Consider the following 25164-nt stretch of genomic DNA (forward strand, 5'->3'; position numbering starts at 1 on the left):
ACAGTCTCAAAGAAATAAACAATATTATGAAAAGTAATAAAATAATACCAAGAATATCTTCCAAGTTTCAAAGAGATTGTATGGGTACTTAAGTTTACGAAGTTACCATGAAAATTTTATTTATTTTCACCGCATACTTTGTCTCTGAGGCCTTGAATGTCAAAAATATAATCCAACGACCATTTTATTAAAAGTTTTTCTTTAATTAATGATAACAACATATTAAAATATAAATATGTAAAGAAGATCATTGTCATTGTTTGCGTTTAGTCATTTTTCGCAAGAGACAATAAACAGACTGACATGATGATAAAAAGCTATAATATTTCGGAGCATTATTTTATAGTATATAAGAATAGTAAAGTAAGGGAAAATTAGGAAAAAATTACCTGGTTTAATATTAAGGAAAGAGCTTCTCGCCCCTTTCATGACATTTCAAGATTTAAGCTGGATACGCATTTTGCAGAAATCCACACGACTGTGTTTATCTTCTAGAAACTCTCGAAACTATTCAAGTAACATTTATCAATAATTTAACAAAATATAGTAATAAAACATTTGTACTTATTATTAAACAGTTTTCGGTTCATTAAATTTGTAACGGACGGATTTCATTAGAAATCTCAAATTACGCTGTGAGATTTACTGTTTCCAGTAAAGAGTTATTGACTTGCGGTGATTTCTGACCGCGCTGCCATTAGCTATCTATTTTCATAATTGATTGTTCTTAATTTCTGGATAAAGTCTGTACTCTGTGACCGCAACTTATTGATATTATACCTACTAATAGTAACTAATAAAAGTAATGTGTGTTACTACGACCATGCAAGTAATTATCTAGGACAACAGTACCTAAACTGTTCGATTTAGTCGATATCTTTATCTAACATTAAAAGGAGGTATTTCACATGAGTTTTTATTTTTGTTATTTAAAAATACAAATAGAAGTGAAAAATTGGGTTAATAAATATTTAGCATAATGATATATTTCTCAATGAATGATTCTTTTTCTAACTCATTAAAAATTATTCTAATATAGTTCACGTCTGAAAAACATATTATTTTTATACCATACAAAGTTTCTTCAATCGTCAAATCGATTTATTTGTATAAAATTTAAATAAAACCTCAAAAATCCGATTAATATTTTCCTGGGCCATTAAGTTACCATTTCCGCATATTAGCTCTGATAATTAAATTAAAAAAAAAACATATCTCGTACCTCATTTTCATTTATGTTTTAATTAAGAATAAATTAGTTTTATAAATGAAATACATTTTTAAAACAAAATGTACAGATAACACAAAAATATAATATAGAGGTCATGCGTCGCAAGCTGTGAAAGGTAAAAACCTTAGATCCGCATTGCAAAAGACAGCCCTTACGTGCAATGGGTCGGATGAGTAACCGACTCGAACCGTGCCGCTTTCCTTTACTGGGTTAAAAACTTCCAATGAAACGTAACGTGAATGTGATAACTCGGACAAAATCCCGTAAACACGTTAACCTTTACGTCAAATTCCATTACGACTGATTGAAGTGGGTTCAATGGCTACTATTTTTTATATTACTTCTTTATCGTGAACCGACAACAAAGAAACTAGCAAAAAATATATTTATAATCTATGACTATGTAAAACTCAGCCTACTTGGCGGGCATACGTTTTATATAACTGGCCAAAGATTCAAATAAATGTAAAATCAAACCCAAAAAGAGTGACATATTACAATTTTCTGAATTTTAACTATCCACCCAAAGTGGTTGGTTAGTGATAGCTAAGGCCTCCTCTTATTTGGAGGAGTATGTTTTGCTTTCTCCGAAAAACGAGCACGATTTTAAACACAGAACACGTCAGTGTTGTATTCCGGGATTGGAACCCGTCGTCTTGACCAGTCAGTTATGATTCACGTGTTTTGATCACTGGACTACGACTTTTAAGGACTGCAAATCAATTTTAGAATAGCGTCAAATGTCTTTCTCATATATGTATCAATGTAATCTGAACTGAAATCAAACAAAAGTCGTATCTAGTAGTATAATTATAGACGATGATAACGTCATTAAACGCAAATGATTCTTCAAAAAAAACCCATTAATCATATTATTTAACACTCCTTTTAAATATACATATTTCTATAAAATGAATTTCCTTCCATAATATTTATTGAGAAATTATTAGATACAATTTTATATTTGAGTTTCGGTTACTTGAATTTTATTCATTGTTGATTGATGATTCCTTTCATCACGAAAAAACGTCTTCAAACGATCTAAGTGGGTCAGCGGCATGCATCTTCCATTTTGGGGCCTATCAAGAGGGCCTATCTATTATATCGGGCGTTTGATTAGAACATATAACTGTACATAGTTGTATGTTATGTAATAGGTGACTGCACTACTTTTAAAAACGAGTCCGCTCACCGGATAGATTGAAACCATTCCGTTTGACATCGCCTCAATATATTACTTTGATTAAATTAATCAATAAAAGCTACGGGTACGCTATACTGACATCAGCCATAGTGTAGGTTCATTGATTCTATTTTTCTTTATCTAACTGAAAAAATTACAAAGAATTGCCATTAGTTTTTGCACGGGAATTTTAGTTAACAACAAGGCTTTTGATACTCTTCGTCTCATAAAGAGAAGGTCAACGGCCTTTTTTTACTTTGTATAGGTAGATAGTAGGTAGGTGTATTGTCTACTGTACCTGTAAAGGGAATGAAGATGCAAGAGATTTTTGATGAATAGTATACGACATCCATTGTCGTATAATAAATATTAAGAACCAGAAAAAAATACAACCTTAAGCTCGGAAAGGTAATTCATTCTTTGAAAACAGGTATGTACTTTTTTCTTTCAAGTATCTCGGTTACATTGTTAATAATATTTACGTAAAATACAAGAGAATTCTGTGACAATATCACAGTAAACTCACGTACGGTGAGATAACACGTTGATAAAAATCACATTCTCATTCCTAGATTCATTCACAATATCTAGATCTTGCGTAACACAATTCTAACAAGTTTATCTCCCTTATTATAAAAAAAATTATGAAATATCAACGAAAATACACTATGAAGAAATAGATTTCAAAATAAGAATCGTGACTGAAAAATAGAATTATAAAAAAAAAGTGCAACTATTTTAATATTGTTTTTTTTTTATTATACTTACGGCTAATATCCATGGCAAGAGTATTCGTTACACAGACACCCATCATTAACGATACAGTACTTTTAAATACAAATTAAAAGTCCTATCGTCCGTTCACTGCAACTCGAAAGAGTTCCGATTTAATCTAAATTATCATTTAATTATGTGACACGATTTTCTCACGGAACACATACAGTCCAATATCGATACTTAATCGCATTTACACAGTAACCCTCTATTACAGAAGCCATAAACACTACACTTAATTAAATTAGGTTATTTATCGGACTATTTACAGTTATATATAATTTCAACCTTTATATTATATAGAATATCTTTTTTTTTTTTTAATCTGAATTGTCAATATTATAAGGCGGCAGTACACGAGTACGCGGCTGTAGAATCGGACACCGACTGCGGCAAGAAAGACTGTTACATGCTTGCTATGCTTGAAGCAAGCGCTCCTCAAAGTTACATTTTTTCATTTTAAATGTTATTATTTACATTGATTATACAGTTCCTACATTAGTATCGCCTGTGTCGAGATTTGCACTTTCTTTTTCGCACAAAAATCTAACATTTTTTTATACAAATCTATGCCGCAGTACCTTTCGAATTATATAAGATTCATTTCCCCTTTTTGTGTAATAAATAAAAAAGTGTAATAACAGTTTCCGTGCTCTTGTTTTAATTAATATATAATTTATACAAAAATATTCTTAAAAAACGTATTTTTACGTTTTTACCGTACTCGTATAACAATTAAATTATTTATCTGAATTTTTAATATCTAATTATAATACAAAAATAGAATGACTAACTGACATACAATACAGCTTTAGCTTAAGGAAGTGATTTTTCAAGATTCATCTCTTAATTCGGTAAATAGCGGATGAAAGTTTGATTAAATGTGTGGAAATTCCTCATTATGTAAGGCTGATGAGTTGAAGATGGATCACAAAGATTTTTAAAAATTATCATCAAGGAGGGTGAAACCCAGGATGAATTTTTTTGATGTTGTTGAAAATCAGTTTTCAGGCTTAAATATCAGTGTACAGTTGTTTTTTTTTAATTCAGGCCTTGAGAGGATAAATGGGGATGAAAGATGAAACGGACGTTCGTCATTTCTAACAGATTCGGTGGGTTTTTATTAAGATTTCCGATAAGATATTACATCAGGAATCTTAATTTTACACGGCGAGTAATTTATTATTTTATTGTTTGAAAAACTAGACAAAAATAGATGAAAACGAAATCGAACAACACTAACGACTCGCAGACCGATGGACCTGCTTTATGCAATCCGTTTTTGTTCGTTTTGTCCCCAGTTTTACGCTCCATTGTTAATACAATGGTAATTTTTTCATTCTTATTTTAAAATACGAAACGTCGCCAAATAAAGAGAAACTAATTACCTCAATGATATGTAGACTAGCATTGAGAAACACTGGAAAATTCTTTATTTAAATAAATATTTACTATCTGGTTTAGAACAATGTACGTATTTGCAACGTAAAACGAATTATTCGATTTAAACAAGTTTTTGTTCGAGTATTTTATATTCTGTACTGCTAACTTAAAAAAAAATAAGTATATATAATAAAAACTTCTTTACGTACGATAAATTTATATATGAATCTTAAGTAATTTTTTGAGTTTACTAGCAGGCTTGAAAATAATAATCATATATATTGTTCTATAAAAACACGAAGATCTATTTTAATAAAACGTATTATTTTTTACTTATATATAATATTAAGTTGAGAGTTATTATAACTCATTCATATGAATATAAAATCACGGGAAGTTAAAAGAAAAAGTTATTAGTTCGTTTGTGATTAATTATACATCGCAATTTGTTTTATTATAATGGCAACCTTGACACGATTATAAAAATAACGCTAAGCTAATAAAACCATTGTTAAATACAGTAATATTATATTACGTAGACAGAGTTAATTTTCAATTATTATTGAGTATCTAATACCGAAGGAATTCCGAGCCTGGAATGAGCAAGTGCTTTAAATCTTAGACCGATCGATACTCAGGTCTCCTACGTGACCTAGAAAGTTTTGGCGCCAGTTATTTATTTATTATAATGTTTTGAACGAAATCATACTTGGGTAATTGCAAATTTTGTACGAATTTCGTACAACCATTATCATTACGTTATGTGCAACAAATTATTTCTTTAGTTTAAATTACTTTGATTATTTATTAAAGTTTACAAATTATAATTATTTGTAATTTACAAAACACATAATTTTACATTATTCTCCAATCTGATCTTTTCTTAACAGCCCGCCAAAATGTTATACATACATATTGATACACATAGAGTTTACTAAAACAAATTATAAATATATTTATTTTTATTTAACTTTATCTTTGAACATACATATATATGTATATGGAATCATTTGTTGCTGTGACCGAACATAATTGCAATCCAGTTCCTAAACGTGCAGAGCTGAATACGAATGTTTTTTAAATGTACATATGCTAAATACATTCAGAGTTACACACAAACGACACGTATTCAAATTCAACGTTTGTTTTAAGAGCTGTAGTTGTTGCATCTACAGAATGATATGTGAAAGAGAACGATTGGACACAATGTAGACACTGAAAATGTATATTAATATTATACATGTTAAAGTAACACTGTCTGTCTGTCACTCTTTCACGACCAAACCGCTGAATCGAATTTGATGAAATATTGTATGAAGCAAACTTTAACTCTAAGAAAGGACATGAGGCTACTTTTAAATAAAACTAATTATAACGGATGAATCGCGTATATTAATTATTTTTAAACATCCCGACGTTTCGAGCACTTTGCAGTGTTCGTGGTCACGGGTAGTCTACCCGGGATGTTTAAAAATAATTAATATACGCGATTCATCCGTTATAATTAGTTTTATTTAAATGTGTAATAATCGCGAAAATTTAAGACAACATTATGAGGCTACTTTTTTCGTCTAAAACATGACAACCGACACCCAAAAATGCGAGCGAAGTCGCAGGTGACTACTAGTATTAAATAATAATACTCGACCATACCTACGAGTGTACCGTGAAGTCGGCTCGAATACCTCCCATATTAAAAAACTTCTAGAGAATTTATCGCTATATTACATTCCGATAGCAGGAGATTAGTCCTCGAAGTTAAATTGAAGAACACATATTAGTTTTAGTTTCTTTTTTAAATAGTGTCACATGTTTGTCTTTATTACGTATATCCATTGTAATGATTCAAATAACAAAAATATGTTTATCAATGTATATATATTGTAAATTAATATTATATACCTAATAAAAAAAATAGATCCCGCTGAGTTTTTCGCCGGTTCTTCTCAGGTCTGATGTATTATATTCCGAACCGGTGGTAGATTTTCGACTATCAATAAGAAAGTGTAAACACTTCCATTTTGAATAAAGGGTTTTGACAACAAATAACAAATGTTACTACTATAGATTGGACAGCAATTTTAGATAAAGATTAATGATGTCATATCAATTCATTTACAAGCTTCTTTATTTATACTCTTTCTTTTGATTCGTTCATATCAGCTATACATAGCTTCCCTAGATGTCATTGGACATACATATTTGTTACCGATGATATAAAAAATATTGTACACGATAACTTCTATTCAATCCCACTTTGTTTATCCACGAAACCATCTCAATTTTGAATGAGGACAGGAAAACAAAGAATTGGAAAACAGTTTTTCATCCTTTGTTTATTGTTTCCATTCAGGTAATAAAGCACGCATTATCTTGACGTTGCACGTTAGAGGCCTAACTTGGTAATTTTATTACGGTATTGTACGCGAAACATAATTTATTGTCACTGTGTGTTGATGCGTTACGAAACTAGATTACGGCCTGATGCAACCTCCCGACTTAAAAGGCTGTAGAGTTGAATATAAATTATAGGCTTAGACAAAGATAACGGTGACATCAATCACAGAATATATATGATAAAATATTGTAATAAGATTTTTTAGTTTTTAAGACGTACACTGACTTTATTCATTTTCTCATTTTCTTGAAGATTATCAAATTGTCTTAAAATAAAACCCTAGTGTAATAAGTTATAGGATAAAAAGTAATTATTAAAATGTTGAATTTCAGAATTGCTACACTATATTCTTAATTTATTTCAATAAACTCGCTCGCACTTATCATTCTTTCAAACAACTGCGGTGCTAAATAAATGAATTAGAATAGGCTAAACTAGAATTAACAGGTATTTAAAACCTTTGGTTCAAAACTATATTAGTGTTCGTTCATTTATTCATATGCAAAACTATTTTACCCAAGAATAATAAAATAAGGTCTTTATATTCGGCACCATTCTCGCAACACCAACACACATCAGATACCTACCATTAAACATGTTATTAAATGACGGTTATGACGGACGAGAGAATGTTATGCGGAGAGAAAAGAGATTAATACGGATCCAACAATGGGAACGATGATGTCCCTTGTGTCATTAGGTATAAAGTAGCTCACCCGCTTACCACTTATAATTGCTGTTTTGCGGTAGAAAATTTGAGTGTGTTCGCACCTGAGTGGGCTCGCACAAAACCCTACCACCAATACATATAAAACTAGTTCAGTTACTATCTAGTGCTTCTAATGTTTGGTGCATAAAAGCCTTAATACAAATCCTAAATAATATCTAAGAGTAACAGTAGTAGCGTTAATATTTATAGTAAATCAATTAAAACTTAGCACAAATTGAATGATAATTAACGCCTGTTAAAAATAAATAGCAAAGAAATTTGTTTGCGTAATCAGTATTACTTTTTAATAAAGAAAGATATAATACAGATATCCGGTAAATATAAAAAAATACATCCAAACCGAATTTAGAAAACACTTGTATAATTTTATATCAACTGCATGATTCAGGTACGTTAGCGTTTCGGGAGTCGAGGAAATAAAGGATTGGGAATCTGGAACAATTAATGATGATTTAAAATTGGCACTAGCTATGATGGGACTGGGATAACGATTACCGTCATAACTTTCTTATGACCTTATATAAAAAAAGAAGAAATACAAAAACTGGTGTTAGAGAACATATGTAGACAAAGGTAGTTAAAAATGGTAATTCTACTGGTTTAAAAGAAGGAAGGAGAAGGATAGAGGATGCCTATGATTCATGTCACATTTACATCTTAGTTTCAGTGAAAACTTTAGAGATTTTTTAACTAATCATAGACAAGAGTGTTCTTTTTTCTTATATTGAACTAGATTTTTTCGGAGCGTTTGAATTTGACAAAAATAATATTCTTGTAGGCTAAGTTACTCCGCATTGCATCAACTGTCTGCCATTGAAAGTCCCGTCGAAATCAGTCCAGCCGTTCCAGACATTTATTAGCCGGAACAAACAGTCAGACAGACAAACATGATATTTTGGTATATGTACCGTGTGTACATGTGTGTGTACACATGCATTTTATAAAAAGCAGTTATTTTTATATTACAAACAGGCACTCCAATTTTATTGTGTGTATATGAAAATAATATAAGGTGCTTTTTATATTGCATTATGTACATATCCAGGCTTTTTTCATTTAATAATCTAAGATCATTCCCAATCAGCTGACTTTATCGACGTCAAAATTTATTCAACTTTTGACACATTCATAAGAACATTTCCAAACAAATGTCAGTATTTAATAAGATAAAATTACTTACATAATCGTCTCGAGTAAGGTGTTGGCCTGAGCTGACGGCCCACTTGGATTGATGCTAGGAGCTGTTCTCGTGGAGTCACCTCCCGTCGCGGTGGTGGTAGCTTACGTTCCGAAGCCTAAAGATTGAAATATAAGTAATTTTTTTTAAAATAAATCTTGTACTTAAATGTTTGTCAATTTGATTCAAATCGAATTATGCAGTCGCCGTTATGCCTAATTTGTAAGGTTGCTTTGGCTGGGTTTAATTTATGAATTTTAATTGAGACCGCCAAACAATAGTACTTGGTATTGCTGTGTTCCGGTTTGAAGGGTGAGTGAGCCAGTGTAACTACAGGCACAAGGGACATAACATCTTAGTTTCCAAGGTCGGTGGCGCATTGGCGATGAAAGGAATACTTAATATTTCTTTCAGCGCCATTGTATATGGGCGGTGGTGACCACTTAAAATCAGGTGGCCCATGTATTAGTCCTCCAACCAACAGCATAAAAAAAAATAAAAAAAAATCACTTGTCCGACTTTTGGGTTGGTGGTAGGTGTCACAGTTTCTACTTTTCCATGGAATAAATACCATATAAATAATCCTGCATAGGAATTATGTCTCCATTGAGAAAGTTGGACTAAAGGACATCTTCATAATTAATGTCTTAATTACCCGAAATGACCAAACATATGTAAATATGTATATTAAATTTTGAAAGTTAAAAATATATGGAATCCAATGGTCCCACAAAATAAAAATATGCGTGTTCACCCTCTTCAAATCTATATTAAATCTTGAATTGAATAATATTTCATATTACATTAACATTATTTCAGACAGTAAATCTTATTCAACATTTCAGACACGATGAATAGGAATATATTTCTTTATATCTAGCCTATGCATATCATTTTTTTTTAATTTTACTAACTCAAAAATAAAACGATGACAAAAACAGTACCTTTTTGAGTGGAGGCCTACTTCTAATAAATTCGAGTATCATTGCATGCGCATCCTTCTTGACACTGTAAAAAAAAAACAATTTTATTATACTTTAGTACATCAAGTGACATTGTGATTAATAACATACGTGAGAATTATTAATTAAACGAAAATCTATATAAAAGTAAGTAAAAAATATATTAGGCACAGACAACATTTTATCGCCCATCAATCTTTTTTTAAAATATTATTGTCAAAGACATTGAAAGCTAAAATATTTTGAGTAATATAGATCATGTCTAATAATTATTGTAAATGCAAGTATTGATTTATTAATATAGTTATGGGTTACCTTTGCGGTATCGCACCATCCACTTTCCTTAAAGTATACCGCCTCGACCTTATGTCATCCATGAGTATTTCATACGGAGTCAATTCATATTCTATCGGAGTTCTTGAATAGTTAACTTTCTTTAGTTTCACTCCCATTCGCAATTCCCCGATCACTTGCATCCAGAAACGCGCCTGTAATAATATAATAGCAATTAGTTGTTTTCATTATTTTGCTCGTAATAAAACAACAGGAAACATTTAAAAATATCAAAATTACAAAATGATGTATCAATTTATTTTAATAATTTCTACAACTAGTGATATCTATTTATATATACGATTCAACGTATTTACATAATACTATTTTATAGTCACAGTGTACATTGTTTGCGTTTTATACGGTTATATATCATTAAATTACAACTAATTTTGCATGTTTTTGTAAATAAACATAAGAAAAACGTAAATTAATCATGCACTCAGAAAGTACTAATAGCTACACGAAAAAGAACAAGAAGCCTCTGAATAGTTAAGTACATACTTGTAAAGCTCTCCAAATCCGTCGGTTCGACTATAATAAAGAAAGTGAAATCAGAACATTGTAAAAGTAAGAACTTTGACATTGTTATGCTGCTTTACTTTTTTAAAAATAAATACCAAGTAGCTAGAATAACTTCAAATTAAAAATCACTAGTTGAATATCATTTTTTGTTAGTAATTTGATAAAATATTAACAAGTTCAACTAATATTAGCACGATGATTATTTCAATGTAATGTTTTAAATGGAAACAGAACAATTTGTTACCTTATTTTATTCTCAGGGTTATTTAAAAATAATTAAAAAATATATTATTCATAATCACATTCATGCTAAATAATGACCTTCATCTAAAAATGATACTTTATGACTAAGCTGTTATGAATTGAGATGAAAGGATCGCTAGCGGTTTGCGGCTAGTAACGCCAGCGCGCTTCAACTAACCTGTCATCATATTACTTCTAACATGTATTAACAGTAACCAGCTACTAAATTCGTGATCCAAGTGTTGAGTAACTCTGCCTAAATGTCAACCTTGCTTAATTTAAGATCGCGATAATTTATAATTAGAGCTACCGTCGATAATAACTACAGATTTCATAAACCTTTTTATACAAATCTTGTTTTAATCACGACAGTATTCGAAGTCATTTTAAGATTGAATTCAAACATTGGATCGCTTAATTATAGAAACCCGAAGTTCTCAATCTATTAGAGTTATTACTAATAACAATAATGTCTGCTAATTAATTACATGTATGCATACTCCGTATGATATGTTGAGTGAATTCAGAATTATCTGTCCATTCATTATTCTATCCTCGATTCTCATTGACCGGCCAGCTGTTGTATTTATTACGATTTAATTCACGAACATTTAAATATACTTGCTTGACTTAAAGATTTTCATCACTAGTAGAAAATTGGCGTTTTTAATCTATGGGTATAAAGGAGTAGTATTTTACAGATTTACATAAAAAAGATTTTACATAGTACATTATGTTATTGATATATAACTGTTATATATAAAGTTTGTTATATTTATGTTTTGTTTAAACCTGTATTTTCTAAACAAATAAAGATATTTCAAACAACTTGTGTAATTTTTTCGAATCGAATCGAGGCATCTAAAAGCTGGACAATTAGTATTTTACCGACATCGCCATTAAAGGTTCATGAATATATATAAGGAAAATGATATATGTAAAGATGCATTTCATTCTTACCTAAATAATTACCTATGTACAGGCGGTATGGAAGTTCCGTTGTGAACAGTAGGTCATTGACATTGAATTAAAATATGCAAAAATATAACGTCTTATTTAATGTTTAGTTATTTTTACCATTATTCATTTTCTCAGACGTACATTGTTTTCAGTAAAATAATCAATTTTTAAACTTACAGTGAATAATCACACAGGTAAAAAAAATATACATGAATTTAAGCACGTGAGGACGTGGGCCTCCGAAGTTCATTGTCAAAGTCTTGAAATAAAATCAAGAATCAAGATGTATCGTAATCGAAGCAATTGTTTTTGCCCACTGTTCACTGCGATCACCTGCACCAGGTGATCAGTTCACACGCTAGTCGTACACTGTCTAGTGAGTCGTATAATACAGTGGTTCTCAAATTTTAAAGTAGCGGAGCTAGAGATATTGATACTTTATTAATCGAATAATTTCCGTAACATAGCAAACTTAAAGACACAAGACTTGCTAACTAATTTTATTTTAGGAAAAATAAGCCAAAAAAACACAATAGAACGTTTTAAAGTATAATTTAAAATAAGGTATCTTTATCTATATTACTTAAAACTATAAATGTGAAAGTATGTCTGTCTGTCTGTCTGTCTATCGTTCTTTCACGACCAAACCGCTGAAACGAATTTGATCAAATTTGGTATGAAGCAAACTTGAACTCCAAGAAAAGACCAAGGCTCCTTTTTTGCCTGACACATGACAATCAACAGCCTAAAACGCGAGTAAAGTCGTGGGATACTACTAGTTGAATCATATTTATTTAATCTATTTGCGTTTTTTTTTTTTTATAATATTTTCTCCTTGCATAGTTTGTAGTTGTGTAATTGGCTTCTCGATAAAAAAATATATATATGGCTTCACAATATGTAGTTCAAAGAGTACTCGTACTCTACAATATTTCTGCGAACGATGGATTGAGAGCCACTGGCATAGTAGGTAATAGGTATAATCTAATTAATTCAACGCAAAATTCCTAGAGAGCATGCCGCTATTAATATTTACACCGGCATCAGCACGCACGCCGACGCCGGCAACTTGCGAAATATTCGCATACCATACGTCCTGAATTATATATGTTATATTTTGGGTATTCGATTTGTTTTTAGATATTTAATACATTCATACAGTTTTGCAAGGTTTGATCTTATTACTTCAAAGAATGTGCAAACTCTGTAGAAAATTTCTAATAAGATAACAATAAGTATTTTTTATTTATGGACCACAAAAAATTTTACAATTTTATACTCTCAATTACCTGGGTCTTTACTATATATAAGTTTGGGAATGTCTGATTGCTATGGATAAAGAACTGACATCTGAACTCACGAATGACACTACGAGTTATGTATTCAACATTCGTAACGAAATATTATATATTTGTCATCATGACACGAGGCAAGAGATAATTATTCCTGCAATGTTCCACCCACTTGCATATGGAAATAAAGTGATTACTTCATATCTAATCTATATAACGAAATATCAAACCACTGAAATGTCTGTATGAGAAAATTAATTGCCAGGTATTCAATTACACGCAACAACAATCATAACTTCCCACTTTATATGCAAACCTGTACCGTAACTAACTAATAACGTCTATCATTTGATTGGCGTTAATTATAGTTACATCTACAATTTATTCTATTTACACGGGCTGAAATTAATTTTCTAACTTACAACACTTCACTTTATATCTCAGTGAATGTTACAACGTTTATAATTAGATTAAAGATTTACTGCCTTACGCTAAACGCTGTTTAATAGGTGTTAACTTAAACACTAATTTCTAGAGAGAAATGAACGGTGAATGAAAAAGTTGATGACACTAAAAACAGCTTGCAAGTAACCGATAGAGAATTGGAAGATTTTAGATTATCCGCTATAAAAGCTTTATCATTTTTAATGTACGTATTTAATTTTAAATTGAGTAATCACGAATATCCATATACCTACGTATGTACGTACAGTCGGGGTAAGAAAAAGTTCGTCACCTTAAGATTTATTTTCGTGTGCTCAGTATGAGCAATATTCTGTTTATCGAGAATATATGACACTGACAGACATATTTTGACAATTCAGTAGAAGATATCACATCTATGACAGACATATTTTGACAATTCAGTAGAAGATATCACATCTAATTTAAATTCGTAATGAGTAATTACGCCATTAAAAAGATTTCATAACACTAGACGTAGTCCAAACTTCCAAAGGTATTAGCCTATTTTGAGTGCTTTAGTTTCAACAGGTACTTAGATCTTACGACTTGATAAAGGAATGAATTTGAAAATTGAGGAAATTTTTCATAATCTGACTGTACATATGTACAGGTTTCAATACTTAACGAACGCATTTTGTCTTATGAGACCTGCAAATATTTAAAGATTATCCCTGGATCGTTGAGTAACTTACCCAATCGGAGAATTGTAGAGTATCGAGATGCGTGGCGGAATCTTCAGCGGCACCGAGGTCCCGTGCTCCGCCGACTCGCACTCGTGCTAGGAACGACGCCAGCTCCAGCGCCTCGGCGACCAGCGCCCTGCACACCGCGCGGTAGTGCGCCGCGGCCGTCTCGCGCGCGATGCGACCGCTGCCACCGCCGCAGTGCCAAATACATCGCTGCGGATATAAACATTCACATTTTTAAATACAACGATGTAATATTGTTATGTCGCATTTAAACACCTTGAAAGGAAAGGTAATATCCCTGTAAAACTTTTTTAAGGTGTAATCGTAACAATAATAGAACATTATGATCTTATCTATAATCTGATTTGTTCTGAGGACGAGTTCCAATTTCCATATTCCGAATTGAGATTAACTGCACAAGAAAACTCAATAGTTTTTAATGGCGCTGATAGCCCAATAAGCCACTATATAAAGGTACGAGAATTCAGTAGCATCAGCATCCTTATAGCTAAAATAAGGGAGTACAACAATCAACAGCCGTGAAGGAACGATTAATCGCAACTTTGGTACTTTTATTCGGCATTTAATAATTATACCGTGACTTGTAAATCATTAAATTTAACCGTAAGTTTGGGCAAACAATGGGCAGTTAATTAAAACAAAAGAAAAACTCATTATTAAATGCGATTAACAAAGAAATTACGTTTGATTATGATGCAAATTAATTGCGTTTGCGTCACATGTTCACCATATTGTTATCACTTTTTATTTGAATTATTACAATAATAATCCGTAAAATATATTTGTATATCCGGTTGAACGCCTGATTGCATTTGATACAAATCTTAATAATTGTCGTCTTGTATAATCAACGAAGGAATTCATTCACATCACAGCGTATTTGCTCTCGTCTTCAAACAAACTCTGAGCATTACGACAACGTTGTATTGTAAATATTTATTTGCTAAACTATTGAAATATGCATAAGTACGCTCAATACTCGAGCTAGTTCAGTTCAGTGTGCATATTTTAGTTATTTCATCCAGTCATCCCGCATTTCAATAATGCTTGTCGTCCACACGTAAGCAAATTACCAACATATTTGTATTTTAAAACGCAAATTAGAACCACAATGCCTCTAAACTCCTCGTCCATAAATGGTCGGTTTATTAAAAATTCGAGTTTGTATTAACGAATAAAATTACTTGGTGGTAGGGCTTTGTGCAAGCCCGCCTGGGTAGGTACCACCCACTCATCAGATATCCTACCTACAACAGTACGCAGTATTGTTGTGTTCCGGTTTGAAGGGTGAGTGAGCCAGTGTAACTACAGGACCAAGGGACATAGCATCTTAGTTCGAAAGGTTGGTGGAGCATTGACGATGTTAGGAACACTTATTTCTTACGGCGTCATTGTCTATGGGTGATGGCGATGGCCCGCCCGCCAACCTATTCCCTAAAAAAAATGTGTAAAATTTGAGTTTCGTCAGTTGTACGTTGTTGTTACATATATACAAAATTGTTATATACAACAGCCTCAGTTCCATTTCAAAAAAATAATTCATTTAAAGCGAATAACAACTATCATAATCTATTATGATCAAGAACCGCTTTATATCTTAAAAAGCAAATCTTGTGCGTGAAAGTGTGTGCGTTTTGCGTACACGAGCGCGTTTTATGTTTAATAAAGCGTACCCACACGTGTGAGGTAGATTTTGATCGTACAAATTATTAATATTTAACACTTTTATTATTAATATTTAACACGTTTTACGGTATTGATTGTCCTGTACTAGGCAAAACAATTAGCCTATATCCTTTTTCGGAGTTCAAGTTTGCTGCATACCAAGTTTCATCAAATTGAACTCAGCGGTTTGGTCATAAAAGAGGGACAGACAAACAGAGTTACTTTCCCATTTACAATATTAATATAGATTACATATGAATAAATTAGCTTATTATCGAAATATTTCGGCCTGTACCGATTACAGATAAATGTATTTTATTACGACACGATCCTTACACAAATACCATGGCTTACGAAACAATTGCAATTAAACTTGATGGATGGAAAGTCGATTATTATTACTTAATTTCAAATGTTTATTGATATGAATTTTCGACAGTATCGAGCTGTATTTCAAATTTATCGCATTCGAGTCGTTAGCGATATAGCGTTACTATGTTACGAGTGTTGAAACTGTGATTTATTGAATTCCTTAATTACCTGATTAGCTAATGTATTGATCGGTTTTGATTGGATTTATATTTTTTGGATATTAAAATCTTTAATGATGAAACGAGAGACTCTAATTAATTTATTTTTAATTTTGACAAAATATAACCTGCTTAGTTTCTTTTGCTGATTCTTCTGATCCCTTACCGAACCTCTCCTAGTTTTCACTTAATAAGTGCTTCTATATTTAACGAATTCATTTAATTCGACAGCGCAAGGATTATTTTATATTTTAATTATGATCAATATTACAATTCTACTAAAAATTAAAAAGTTTTAATGAATACAGAAAAAAATAATTTCTTTAAAAAAGTTTTTTCACGTAATCAAGTAACTTGTCTTCTAACCAATAGTAATCTTCTACGTCTATTGAAAATGTGAGAATAAAAATAGTAATTTGTTAATTACATCGTTCTCATTATTAACCATATATAAGCATTAATACTCTATGCCCGCTAATAAAATTGTACTGGTTCATATAAAAAGTAATTAAAGTATTTTAAATTCGTATTTTTTAGGTATATATTTATTAGGACTTCTAAGAAGCACTTACTGAATGGACCGGATAATATCGCGTCTCACTATAATATTGATGAAGTTCAACCGGACTGACCCAGCGACCTACTTCAGCGACGAGATAACATCCAAGAAAAGTGTAGAAAATTGCTCTAAACATTTTCTTTTTACCCTCTGACACTTTGATATAAAGGCAAAGAAAATATTTTGCGCAAAACGAGCTTTAATATCATCCCAGTGGAATTTAATGAGACGTCCAACTCTTCACGCTATATTTTATGCAAATATAAATAGAAATGTAGAATATCGTATTCGTTTTTCATACTAGAAATTCATCATATTAGTCATCTCGGCCATAGCCTCCTCTCTTCTTGAGGTGAAGAGTTTTGAGTTCTTCTGTCTGCTCCAATACTTGTTTGCAGTAACACTTGTGCTTATCACCCTATACATGCAGTTGACGATGTTTTCCAACACTACCCGATATGAAATTAAATCAGAATAATCACACACAATAAGCACATGAATTTTTATGATGCCGATTGAACCCAAAATAATCTGGTGAGACCCATTTTCTATGCTTTTGTGTTCCATTTTCAAAACGAAATTGTAACATCAATAGCCAATAATTTTAATGAATAGATTACATAGTTTGTGCACTACACTGAACGAATTAGGTTATAAGTTTATCAAAAATGTTGGTAATTACGATTTTTACTTTCATCAAATCATTCTTCTTAAGGATAGAAGAAACCTTTGTTCAGAAGTGGAAGTGGAAAAAAAGAACGTTACATAAACCCATTATCAATAAAATTGTTTATATCTTTAAGAACACTTTGTATTAAGCATTTATCATGGCAATAGTATATCCGTGAGAGGTCATGGCGTCAAACGATCTATCGATAGGGAAACATTAGCATCCGAGATGATATAACAAAAATAACATCGTGTAGTCTCCATAAATGGAGCTCGCTGTAAATAGTTAAATAACCAATTAGTGCCGCTCGTCAAATCGTACGGTCAGAGGTCAGCAGAAATTATTCACAGAAAGCACAATATTGTATATACTCTTTTCACCTATTTATAAACTATTTACACTATTACTTCTTACAAAAGTTTTCTAACATTTGCAATAATATAAAACATATTCTTATATTAAATTTAAATAAAATACAATAATTTATTTTAAGAACCTAATATTTTTTTATGTGTTTTATAATTATTGTGTGTTATTAAGGGGACATTGTAGCTCATAAACATTGACGCCGTAAATTAAATCGCACCATATAAAAATATTTCTTAATTAATAATTATATAATTACTATTAATAGTTCCTTATTTAGACAAATATCAAAACTGAAATGAAATTTGACAGGAATAATATTGCTATCCTAGTCTTTCGTGTGTGATTAAAAGAAATGACCAAATCAGATACTAATTTTTAATTATAGTTTGATTTACAGTTAATGAAACAGATTTGCATACAAAAAAATAAATGAGACTTTTAAATTTAATTACACTTTATCATTTCCGTTATTGTGTTGTGTCTGAATATTTTTTAATTCTATTTATAGCAATGCTATATTTTATTTTATACATTATTACTTTTTAAACAGAAGTTAACCGATTAGAAGTAGTAAAAATGGCAAAAGAGTTTTATTGTAATTATCTAATAAAAATTTAAATACATTACAGAAATATTAAAATAAATTATTTAATTTTTTTTTTACTTTCTCATAATAAAATTAATGGATTGATTGTTATAAATAATTAATTACAAGATGATATATAATATAATCTTTGATAATTATCAAATAATTTAAGATCATGACGAAATCGTGTGACACTAATCTTCCATAAAAACCAGAGGCTGTAAAAGTTAATTATAATTCGATTTTGATTAACTTTAATCATCATAAATATTAATATATTAATACCACACATATTTCAAAATGTCGACACATTAAAAAGCCCGCCAAAAATTTTCCATATTTTGTTCAATCGTTAAGTTTAGGCATTACTGGCTTTCTAAATTTTGCCTTGTATAGAAATGAAATAGTTTAAAAAAAATCTTGAAACAGAAAATATGCATTATTTATGCAAACAAGTGTAGCTGGGTTGTTTTTGATTCCATAGTGAAATTGCTAAACAGATTTTGATATAAGTTGATGTGAAAGTTGAAGCTTGATACCCGGAGAACTATTTAAATTGAAACTTAAATAAATATAAAGAATAATGCTTTAGACCGTCTGAAATTGGTTATATATCTTATTTCTTGATCTATTTAAATAGAACCAGAGAGAATTTTCTAAAACGAATTTAAATTATTTTCGTATCAAAACTTCTAGAGTCAAACTAAAATCATAGGCAATATCGCGGCATTAAACAAGTATAAATTAATTATTAACCCAACTGACTTTCTCTACTTATAAAGAGATACTCGCTAAAAGCTACGTAGGTACATACTTAGTTTTATCTATTATTGTAAAATAATAATCACCTGACAGTGAATTCACTTAAACGGGTATATCTGGTCGTCAACTGGATTACTCCAAACGCACCTTACAAATAGGGCTGTCACGAGACAGTTTTTAATATAAATAATTATAGATAAATTCACTAATACAAATTAAATAATAATTAAACATGATAAGTACACAACATAGGTTTAGCAATCAGTTATAATTATTTATTAGACCTTAACATCAAATATTATTATATTATTTTAAACATTTTAGATAAATTCGCTTATAAAAATTAAATAATAATTAAACATGATAAGTACACAACATAGGTTTAGCAATAAGTTACAACTATTTAATAGACCTTAACATCAAATATTATTTTTATTACTAATTTCTCGTTGGCTTCTTTCGATTCTCATTTATATATATATTGATATTTTACGTCAAATTTTTATTGTTAACGAAGTTAATTACATACACAATTATCTGAATACACGTTTGAGTTATTTACATCATATATTAAATGTATATTTTTATTAGGACTTCAAAGATCGATTTGAGGTTACTAAGGTTAATTGGTTAATATGTAAAAATAAATCGAAGACAACATATAACATGAAAAGACAGGACTAATTCTTATAAAATTTAAAAACCTGGTGAAGATTACTTGTAAAAAATAAAATTACATATATATTTTCTACAGCCCTGTCGGTAAGTAATGCAGTGAAAGTAGATGTCATCGCGCACCTATGGCGTATGATGCAACACACGTAACGGACAAAGACGCGGACACTAATATATAATACCTTAAGTGACGAACAGATAACTGGTCTTAATAGTTACATTTAAGTTTTAAATATTGCATAATATTACGATGATAGATTTTTATTCGAAAATCAAATACGATTAACATTGTACTGCATTAGCTCCTTGATTCAATCTTACTTATCTTATTACTAGCTGTTCGTCATGACTTTTCTCGGCTATTTTACAGATATAGGATTTCCCGGAAATTTGTAACATTTTTCTTTGATACGCCGCTCCTATTGGACGAGTATTGGAATATATAGGTATTCCACGATAACCGGGTAATCTAGATTAAATAATTAATTAAATTAGGTCGTGCAAACAAATTAACAAGTATTTGAGCTTTGTCATATGCGTATGTAATGTTTGTAGTTCTAGTTTATTTGTGACAAAGGATGGATCTGTGCTACTGTTTTATGGAAAAACTAGACAAATTTGGATGAAGTTTTTCAATGGTGATAGTTTATACTCGTACTTTACAATGAACTTTCACCCTTTAAGGGGGTACCCTTACACGAGGCCCCAGTCGCGGGCTGCTAGTGATAGAATAAAGTAATATAAAATATTGTATTTGAAATAAGGCGTTATTTATGAGTCACTTATACATTTTATTAGTTATTAATCTAATGTTTTAATATCGGTATATATGCTTATGAATGTCCACTTTCTATTATCAATCTATTCGAACAGAAATAAAAATATTTTACATTTTGTCAACTAGATTTATTCATAATATATCTTTTCTTTCTTATCGTTAATTTAGATGCTAATTGTACAATAAATCTAATAATGAGAACACATTCAAAAACTGTATATCCTTATTACTGACGTAACCTTTTTCGATAAATCTTACGAGTTAGTACGAATATATAAATGGAATCAATATTTCATCCACTTTCGGCACAATTTTGGGCATTTTTCATTTATTCCTGACTTTCGTTGGATTAGCTTATTGAATTATGTCAGAAATAATTTTCATATGTGAGAATACGCTGAAATGCAAATCAGTGTGTCATAACTACCAACTAAATAATCTCAAAAAGAGCAAGGACAGATGCTGTCTCAACTTATGACTACGAAAATTATATTAGGCACTCTCTAAAGTTAGCGTCATTAAACAGCCTATCAAATTACGGAAACAACAAAGAGAGCGTACCGTATTTTTCTTTTCTTGTATATTAACATTTACGTTGTAAACATATTTTTTCTTACAATGTCTGTTGGGAATTTGTGTTAACTTACCATTTATAGCTTTTAGATAATAGAAAACGATCCCTCCTTTGCGCGCTACATAGTTTAGATATCCCTCTTCCTATACTCGATGACCTCCTGACCGATTTCGGGCGCGGCGACTTTTCACACAGAGACTATCCAACGCGGGACATATAGTGAAAACTATTCACTCTCTCTTAGAGTCCGATAGAACGACATACCGGCAGGATTTCAGAATCTCTCAAGATTTCAGGCGCAACGGATCAAAAACTACCAATTTGGAAATTTCAACTAACATCTTTTTATTGAAACTTATAAGTATGATTTAAAAATATTAATAAAAATAAAAGTTGTGAAAACACAACGTTTCATTGATAAGATCTCTAATAGAAAGAAAAACTATTTAAATAATGGCACTGTTTAAATTTATCAATTTATAAACTTTTACGGAAAGTGATGAACACTTAATATCAAATGGACATTCGTTAGTCTATATGTATTTATTAGTCTATAGAAGACAAAAATAATATATATTTTTCTACATTAGTAGACTCGATGTCATCATAGAACTCACTTACTGAATCGACAAATACATCACGTAGGACTGACATGACAGATTTATAAATTGACTATTCAAATTCTTCATGCCTACTGTGATAAGATATATTGTAATTGAATTGCAAATACCCATTTTTTATAGAACATTCAAAACCATCGTACTTAAATATGAGTCATTGAAATCGAATGATTGATCTAAAATCAGTATACTCTTTATTTATTATAACATTATTAATAATGAGAAAAACATATTTACTAACGAAAGTAAACGTTTCTTTTCCCTTCATATTTTTACTAGCGACTCGCCCCGGCTTCGCACGTCTAAAATTGACAGAGTTTCTTTACTATATTGCCCATGTATTATTTTTATATGCCACAATCTCTCGTTGACACCGGCTCCAAATATAACAATAATTGTAACTACGTTATATAATATAATCTTATATCGACTTTTATGTAGTCTAATGTTTTTCATTTCATTTTACTTAGGAGGACTCTAAAAAATACCTGGAATACGCAATTATTTTTATTACTTTTTAGTGCATATTAATTTGTTTTAAAACATTGTTTTGTTTGAAGTCGGTTTTTCTTTTTGTTAAATTTTTTATTTATTGTTGTACATCGTCCCGTGATGGGATTCGAAATAAAATATCTCTTCGATTTTGCGATATGTGTTTTGGATCAGCGTCTTTTGTTTTCTCATTAATTTACCAGCATGCCTGTGCCTATTGTAACTCACCTCGATAACATCCTTCAGCATGAACCGCCTCAGGGCGCGGCGTCGTCTCGGCGGAGGCTCAGCATCCCGTTCTATACCCTCGTCGTCGGTGTCAGCACGGCCGCCCTCTGACGTCTCCGAACCCTCTGATAGTGCGCCGCATTCTTCATCGTCCTCTAAAACAAATAAATTTACGGTTAAAACTTATTAGTAGAGTGATAACTGTATGTGTGGCAGATGTCCCGTGCCATCAATTAATTATAAGATTCGTATTCATAAAACTTAACTGTTATTATTAGAAAGTAGTTCAAATCAAAGGCTGTATTAAACTTTTATGTTCAATATGTTTTTATGCTTTAATTGAAGCCTTACAAAGAGTGTGAGGTTAGGAAGTATAGCCATTAGATGATTGTTGCCAATGCTTTTTCAGATATGAAATATTTTTTAATTACTTTTTTTCAAAGCACCAGTATCATCATTATTATCATGAACCATGAAGTATATGTCATTTTTAAGAGCCCTGAGAGCCCATAATTTCCAACAGGCTGTTACTTTATTTTAAGTATATGTAATTCTTTGAGGTTCATTCGACATATCAAAATCCATTACACTTTAAAGAGATACGAGTATTGTACCTGGAATGACACAGCGATACATCATTACAATTACAAATCTCGGTGAACTTTAGCAATAAATGATAAGCTATAGATTGATAAGACAAAGAGCTCGTTAAATTCAAAGTAAGAAAACAATGCCTACTCCTGATGACCTTGATGGCCACGTGTGGACCAATTGCGTGTTGCAAGTCGCTTCGGTCATGCTCTGTTAGTCGAAAGCCTCCTTCACACGTAACGGAGTCTATTATGAATCACGACAGACTTGATGGCACTAACGACCTAACTGGATGAAATCATTATGAGCTATTATGCCTTTACGACGATTTAGACAATTTATTAGAACATGCTACGTTAGGTTATTACAAGAAACGTTTTGTTTAATTTTGTCGCGTCGGTCATAAGGATCCTAGCGTTTGAGTTCCTTTAATAGTCGACCGACCTATTCCGAATAAAAAAATATATATTTATTAAATCGCTGTTGAATCTGAAGTAGCACTTCTACAGAGAGTATCGAGAGTGACGTCGCGTAACGTTGCGCAAACGCGTTTACGAACGCTTTGTTCACAAGCTCAGACTTCTTGACATTGGTCACGGTCTACTGAATAATAGGTTATCAAATGCTAGTCATAATAACGATCGCTATAAATGCTATGTAATACCGTTATTCATAAAATTATACACGATTAGCGTGTAACTCATTTAGGGGTGGTAGCTGTGAATATCTTATATACATAATTTCTGTTATAATATGATTTAAATGAAACTTAAAAAAATAGAGTCATTGTTGAATCCACACAATTCGCTTGCCCAAATATTTTAAACATCGTTTCTATGCTTTGAAACTAGAAAAAGTTGTTTTCATTTTTAGTATCTATAACAAAAATTACTTTACATCACAAATCGTAAATAAAATAAAGTAAAATTTTTTATTGACACATTATAAAGAAATAAAAATTTACAAACTCTTGAAACCCCATTCAAGCCATTTCCATTATCATTGTAAATTAGTTTCATTCATTTTAACGAGGAGTAACAAATAACAGTACGACAAAGTAATAAATAAACAAAATTGTCATGACAATTTCGTCACGAATCGCAAATAGTAATAAGACCGCGTCACAGTCATGACCGGCGCCAGCCCCGCCGCAGACGATACATATCTCATGGTAGCTTGTGTAAGCAGATTAGCTAACGTCGCCTTTGGCCTGCAGGAAATTTGTGAAGAGCCATTGCTCATTCAAAGAAAATGATGATCTAGCAAACCATGATTTATTAAAGCACTAATCTAAATAACATCGACTTTCCTTTTCCGTCATTATTTTTTCTATTTTAATATTATTGATTCAATTCTATTAAAATCTCCATCAAGTATTTTTTAATGGAATTGGTTTGCGGACGAGCATATGGACCACCTGATGGTAAGTGGTCACCATCACCCATAGACAATGAAGCTGTAAGAAATATTAACTATTCCTTACATCGTCAACCTTGGGAACTAAGATGTTATGTCCCTTGTGTCTGTAGTTACACTGGCTCACTCACCCTTCAAACCGGAACACAACAATACTGAGTACTGTTATTTGGCAGTAGAATATCTGATGAGTGGGTGGTACCTACCCAGGCCGCCTTGCACAAAGACCTACCAGGAAGAAAATGTATCCAACATGTTTTAAAGTTTTTGAAATATATATATA

The 25164-nt window shown here is 31.2% G+C and overlaps 1 protein-coding gene across 4 annotated transcripts in view; it reads right to left on the reverse strand.

Moving 5' to 3' along the window:
* Positions 1 to 25164, reverse strand: part of LOC124530986 (protein spire) — a 148006-nt gene that overhangs the window by 34699 nt on the left and 88143 nt on the right. For 3 of the 4 annotated variants that reach the window (XM_047105364.1, XM_047105362.1, XM_047105361.1), the window contains exons 4-9: positions 22875 to 23029; positions 14349 to 14555; positions 10676 to 10705; positions 10154 to 10326; positions 9821 to 9884; positions 8880 to 8994 (exon numbers count right to left, since the gene is read on the reverse strand). In XM_047105364.1, the coding sequence (XP_046961320.1) occupies positions 8880 to 8994; positions 9821 to 9884; positions 10154 to 10326; positions 10676 to 10705; positions 14349 to 14555; positions 22875 to 23029 (744 nt within the window). The remainder of the gene's footprint in view (positions 1 to 8879; positions 8995 to 9820; positions 9885 to 10153; positions 10327 to 10675; positions 10706 to 14348; positions 14556 to 22874; positions 23030 to 25164) is intronic. The other variant, XM_047105363.1, reaches the window with a different exon arrangement.

The sequence above is a fragment of the Vanessa cardui genome, chromosome 7 (assembly GCF_905220365.1).
Source record: "Vanessa cardui chromosome 7, ilVanCard2.1, whole genome shotgun sequence".
NCBI classification, from domain to species: domain Eukaryota; kingdom Metazoa; phylum Arthropoda; class Insecta; order Lepidoptera; family Nymphalidae; genus Vanessa; species Vanessa cardui.